This window comes from Momordica charantia, assembly GCF_013281855.1.
Source record: "Momordica charantia cultivar OHB3-1 chromosome 11 unlocalized genomic scaffold, Mcharantia_2.0 BLBB01000011.1, whole genome shotgun sequence".
NCBI classification, from domain to species: domain Eukaryota; kingdom Viridiplantae; phylum Streptophyta; class Magnoliopsida; order Cucurbitales; family Cucurbitaceae; genus Momordica; species Momordica charantia.
The window spans coordinates 13860633-13866737 of record NW_028275159.1 but is presented as its reverse complement, the minus strand read 5'-3'; the positions used below and the strand labels follow the sequence as shown (position 1 = coordinate 13866737).

The 6105-nt window shown below is 37.1% G+C and overlaps 1 protein-coding gene across 1 annotated transcript; it reads right to left on the bottom strand.

Moving 5' to 3' along the window:
* Positions 1-2057: 2057 nt before the first annotated feature.
* On the bottom strand, positions 2058-4962 carry LOC148208144 (uncharacterized). Its single transcript, XM_088120122.1, has 3 exons — positions 4724-4962; positions 4373-4691; positions 2058-2669 (listed from the first exon to the last, which is right to left on the bottom strand). Exons 1-3 carry the CDS (start codon positions 4960-4962, stop codon positions 2058-2060), a joined length of 1170 nt encoding a protein of 389 aa, XP_087976248.1.
* Between the last annotated feature and the right edge of the window lie 1143 nt (positions 4963-6105).

Below are 6105 nucleotides of genomic sequence, written 5' to 3'. Positions count from 1 at the left end.
GTAACAAAGATTTGAGAAATTCAAGGGAAGTTGGCAACCACTTGTTGTAGAGATATTAGGAGTAAAACCAAATCTTGGACCAATTACTTGGTCAAAAGTGGTTATTCCCGTTTTGACAATCTAGGCATCGAATGTGGCTGAAGCATTGCGAAGCTGGAACTTTCAAAGTAACTTGGCTGGCTCATTCCTCTAGTAAGCTATAAATTCTGGCCTTGCAATGTGCCTGACGCATTGTGATCGTAAATCTTCATTTGTCCTTACAAAATAAGCATATTTACACAAATTAGCCTTCATTTACCTATAACTGAATTCCAAAGTCCCTAATCACAAATTATGCACATTTTTCCTAAATTATATGCATGAACATACATTTTCATCCCAAATATAAGTTACTTAAGCATGCAAACCTACCCTTTTTTAGCCTTTAATCAAGGCTTATCACACCCCCAAACTTAATATTTTGCTTGTCCTTAAGCAAAAACAACAATTATCAAATCAATAATAAACATGCAAAATTCAAGAATAAACCAAACATCAAGCACAGCCGAGTAATTTTCTCATATGGGGTCTTAGGAGGAACGTCAAAGCTCTAATCGCTACTACTCTTTTCAAGCAAAATCATCATAAAGTCACCTTTGTTTAAAAGATAAAAGGCTTTCAAATTCTTCTATTGTCCAACTCAAAAAACTATTTCAAATCTAGTAGAGACTATGCACACTTCCTTTAATGAAAATTTTCTAACACAAAAATGACTCGAAAACAGGACCGTCACTCAAGGGATTCTCTAGGCTGGCAACAAATTCGAGCTTGTCGATTAGTGAGTTGCACAAAGTCAAGCTAGATCAAAGTTACTACCATAAAATTACGAGTATCCCTAAGTGAGACTCTTTTAAAAAACAGAGTGGGAACTGAGTTAAGGCAAGCTTCCTTACTTTTATTATCTCATTTTTTTTTGCCTCAAATTTTCTTCTTTCACGCTTTTGTCTTTCCACTCTTATTTTCATTTTGCTTTTCTTTGCAAAATTTTCTATCAATTTTTCCTTTTTTCTTTTGCCACTCTTCCTTTTCAAGGGAAAAATTTTCTTGATTTTTTTCCACACTTTTTCTTACCTCTCTTATTTTTCGGCCCACGGCACCCTAACATTTTATTAGGCTTGCTTAAGCTACTCTCCCCCAAACTTGAGGGAAGCGACTTCCCCAAACTTGAAGGAGACAGTGTCCTCACTGGTTTAAGTGTGAAAAAATTTGAAGGTGTGTAAAAATTTTTTACCACTAAAGGATAAGGATCCTCTTAAAAGATGTAAAAAAGTTTAAAGGTTAAAACTAAAGAAGCAGAAATGAGTTTATCTTAAAACAACGTGGCAAATGAGTCATAGCTTGATCTAAATAGTAGAAAACAAAGCTCGTGCATATTCCTATTATCATCATCGACATGAGAAAAGAATAAGAACCTACTCAAAGATGGCAAATCTAAGATTTTTCATGCTTAAAATTAATTAGACAATTGTGCATTCACTTGAAGATTCACAAAAACAAAAATCTGGCAGCAAGTTTTATTATTTCCATGCATGTCAATGCTAGCCTGGAGCAACACATCATAATATCCACGACTTGATAGCATGCTTTCAAAAGACAAAATCAACTAACTACCTAAGTCCTAACATGCGCATCTACTAATTTATTAATAGAAATAGAACATGCATTGAATTAAATAATACTGGAGGTCACACAAAACTCCCTGAATCATTTTCTTCATTGTTTGTAACATCACGATGTGGTTGAAGATGGTGGAAAGTAGACATGGTTGTGTCGTCTAGCACCAAGGCAAGTTCTTAGAAAAATTTCCTCTTTTCATCTTAACCTCTCACATTTAAGCATGTTATTGTTCCTGCAAAATTATTCAAACTAAATAATCAAATTAAAAAAAAAGAAAAAAACTAAACAAACAATGCGTGAATAAAGAAAGAAAAATAAAATAAATAAAATACAAGACAAATCCCTCTTTTAGTTCTCAAAACCAAGGCGAGGGTCGCTTATTCGCTGAAATCCCCTCCCTATCACGATGGTTCTATTTTTAAAGGCTGAATTGACTTTCTCTTTTCTTTCTTCAAAGCAGTTGTCGCTATGATGCCTTCCTTTTCTACTTCTTCTAACTCTGCCTCTATTTCTGCATTTAACAAATCATCTAACTCATAACAAGTAATTCTCTTATCAATGCTAATTACTGCACACTCTTTCATATCGTCCGGATATTTCATTGCATCCAGCATATTGAATGTCACCTTCTGATCATCAACGCACATCGTGAGTTCTCCCTTTTTAACGTCAATTAGAGTTTCTCCTGTAGCTAGGAATGGGCGTCCGAGAATGATAGGCACATCCTTGTCAGCTCCACAGTCTAAAATAATAAAGTCAGCAGGAAAAATAAATTTATCAACCTTTACTAGGACATCTTCTATTTTTCCTTCTGGTTTGGTGATCGATCTATCTGCTAACTGGAGTGTGACGGTGGTAGGACTAGCTTTCCCTATTTCTAACTTCTTAAAAATGGACAAAGGCATGAGATTTATGCTAGCCCCTAAATCACAAAGTGCTCTCCCTACATCTTTACCTCCTATTGAACAAGGGATTGTAAAGCTATCAGAATCTTTCAGCTTAGGGGGCATTTTGTGATGCAAATCCAACCACGGATCCATTGAATGTACCCGAGTGACCAATTACAAGAAGCAAAGCAAAGAAGATTCAAGAGGTTTTCATAATACATCTTCAAAGGCTAGCTAATGCACACGAGAAGACAAAGATTTCTGAGGCCAAAATTCTTTACAATGTTAATTTAATGAGTCAAGAAGAGAATGAAGCAAAGATGGCACGGGAAAAGTTGTCTATTTTGAGAGATGGCACGGAGGACAAAAAAAAGTGTGCAGATTGGTGAACAGGTGCCTTTGCAGATTGAACCGCTTGGGAGTTTGTGATGTCAAAGCTTGTAAAATCTCATCCAAACGTAAAGCGTCTCCTACATGTGATTTCCAAGACAATTTAACGCAATTCTACGTTTTTGGATTCACATTTAGTTGTCTAGTTTGATGTGCAATCATGTTTTAATTTGCATGTCTTATTTTCTACAATTTGCATTAAATAGGATTTGAAAGACTTTTGGTGTTCCTCATGTTGAGCGACCCTTTTGCCTATTTAAAGGCTTATAATCACCTTGTTTTGGAGAAAAACATATTGGAATTCAAGAACTTTTGTTCCTTAACACATTTGGTGTTGCTTCTTTCAAATCTTGCTTTAGGTTTGATGTTAAACCAATTCATTAGATTAGTGATAAGAAAACAATAGCCAATTGGATCTAAGAACCATTATGGTTATGCAAACCCCTAGATCATAAATGCTAAAACCCCCAAATCGAGATGATGTCAACCCAAGGAAGAAGTTAGAACGGATTTACCTTGATGATCAATATCAAGAGTAGAAAAAACTTGTTTCTAAACTCAAGATTCGAACCACTCCACAAGATAGCTTGATCAAGGCTACTTGAATGACTCTAGCATGCAAATCTAACATTCAAGAATTGCAAAGAAAAACAAGCTCTAGGCTTTTGAAGCAAAATAGCAACTTTCATTCAACATCCAAAATCTCAAATCTCAAATATGTTTTTCCAAGGGAACAAGCTAGGCTATTTATAGCCTTCAAAACAACCCTTCAAGTAACTTAAAAGAATTGTAAAGGTTGTAACTCCCTACTACATCAATACCATAACCACCACTAACACAAATAAAACTTAAAACACATAAATGAAATGTTTAAAACTGAAAATACAATTAAACATGCTTCAAATCCGAGAATGAAACTCCTCCACCATAAAACCAAGAGTTTGTAACCCTTCAAGAGTGATTGAACTGGAGTTTGAACTACTTTCAAGTACTTTGAAGTCTTGTTCATTTAATGCATCTTGAGTTCAACTTAGACTTCCATTAATGCAACTTGAGTTTGTAGTAAATGAAGTTGGACTTGTTCTTGACTTCATTCAATGCAACTTGAGGTTGCCATAAATGACACTAGAGTGCATTTAATGCAACTCCAATTTGTTGTAAACTTGGACATAGGATTCTCCAACAACTTCCTTTAACTCTTGAAGACTAAGACACTTTGGTTCATATCAATTAGTCTCGATCAAGCTAATTCTGGAGTGAGTCGTCTTAGGATCTAGGAGTGACCATCGTAGATTCTAAGTCCGATCTAAGAGTGATTCATCTTCTAACCTTACTCTTGGTTGGAATCATTCGGTAAGTTAGTCGTTTTTATGAATGTTTGCAAGGATCCTAGAAGGACCTCTAGCTTTGTGAACCCGAGCAACCTTGGCGCTTATAATTTTGCTCTTAAAAACATTGCTACTACATTCTGTCAAAGCTACTGTCTCATACTCTCCTAACTTTTTCTTCCTAGTTATTATGTCTTTTAAGAACTTTGCATAAGTAGGCATTTGCTCAAGAGCTTCAACAAAGGGTATGTTAATGTGCAGTTGTTTCAAGATGTCTAGGAACTTACGAAAATTATTGTCCTGATTTTTCCTTACTAAACGTTGGGGGAAGGGAGGAGGAGGTCTAGAGTTACTTACCTGTGGGGCAGTTGGCCGACTTACCTCAATTTCTATTGGTTGGTCGGGTTCTGTTTCTGTCTCTTTTCCTTTAAGGGACAAGATGATCCCTCTCTTGGCATTTCTGGTCCTTCATAAGCTAACCCGCTCCGGGTTGTAATTGATTTGCAATGCTCTTTACCTTCTCTTTTGGGCGCCTCCGTAGTGCTAGGTAATGTACCTCGAGGTCGACTCTTGAGTTCATTAGCAAACTGCCCCATTTGAGCTTCCAAATTTCGCATAGCTGTGTCATTTCGAGTCATGTACTCTTTCATCATACTGGTACTAGTCATGCATTCCTTCATCATGCTTTCAATACTACTCATGTTAGGCTGCACTGGCTGCGCTGGAATTTTTTGTTGATTGTACTGCTGTGGAGGTAGAGGTAGGTCGGTGTCGTCGGGAATCCGGGAGGATTGTAGGTCTGCTTGTATTATTGGTTTTGTACTTGACCCGCAGTGTTGGAACTTCCTTGCCCACTCAATGAAAAATTAGGATGGTGTCTCCATCCCGGGTTATAGGTGTTGGAGTAAGGGTTAAAGTTTCTTTGATTCCCTTGCCCTACATAACATAAAGAAGCTGGATCAGAAAGGCAATTTTCGGAGTGATGAAAATCTCCACAGTAATAACAAATAGATTCAGTCATATGATAAACAGGAGCAAGATTAGTATTTGCTGTTGGTGCAGGTGCGACATTGTTCCCATATTCTTTATCATTGCGTAAGGATATCTATTTGACTCTGCATTGATGATGCAACATCTAGAGTTAACACTCCAGCTTGATCGTTTTTCTTCGGTTGGGTCCTTGATCTCTCCGAACACCATAGATCGTTGTGCTCAGATAACTGATCAAGAATGGTGACGATCTCGTTGAATATCTTGGAAGTGAACTTCCCATTCGCAGCTGTGTTTAACATAATCTTTGTTGGTATATCACAACCTCGATAAAAATGTTTCTATTTGTAAACAGGCCGGGATTCCTAGGTTCGGACAACTCTTTAGTAGTTCCTTAAAACGTTCCCATGCTTCATTAACGGACTCATTCTCCCTTTGCCTAAAGGTGATGATCTCTTCCCTTACGTCCTCGTTTCTTGTGGGTGGAAAATATTTTGCTAAAAATTTGTCCACCATGGTTCCCCAAGTAGTAATGGAGTTAGGGGGAAAGCGTTCAACCATGCTGTTGTTTGACCTGAAAGGGAAAAAGGGAATAATTTTAGTCTTAAAGCATCATCAGATATTCCTGGTAACCAAAAAGAATTTGCCACTTGAATAAATGATTTAAGGTGAGAATGGGGGTCCTCGTGTGAGAGTCCTGCAAATTGGCCAATAGTATTAAGCATTTGGAGCATCATTGGTTTGAATTCAAATTAGGCATCTTCTGGAATTGGATTTGTAATGCCCGAATTTAAGTCTTGCAAAGTAGTGGTCGCGTAGTCGCGCATTGCAATATCTCTTCGATCGGCCAATAG

Excerpts from the sequence above, each read along its gene's own strand:
- LOC148208144 (XM_088120122.1), bottom strand. The coding sequence starts at position 4,962 with ATGAGTAGTATTGAAAGCATGATGAAGGAATGCATGACTAGTACCAGT. Across the intron at positions 4,692-4,723 it reads GGGTTAGCTTATGAAGGACC|TAAAGGAAAAGAGACAGAAA; the intron begins AGAAATGCCAAG and ends CATCTTGTCCCT. Across the intron at positions 2,670-4,372 it reads GCAATGTTTTTAAGAGCAAA|AAAATGCCCCCTAAGCTGAA; the intron begins ATTATAAGCGCC and ends GATTTGCATCAC.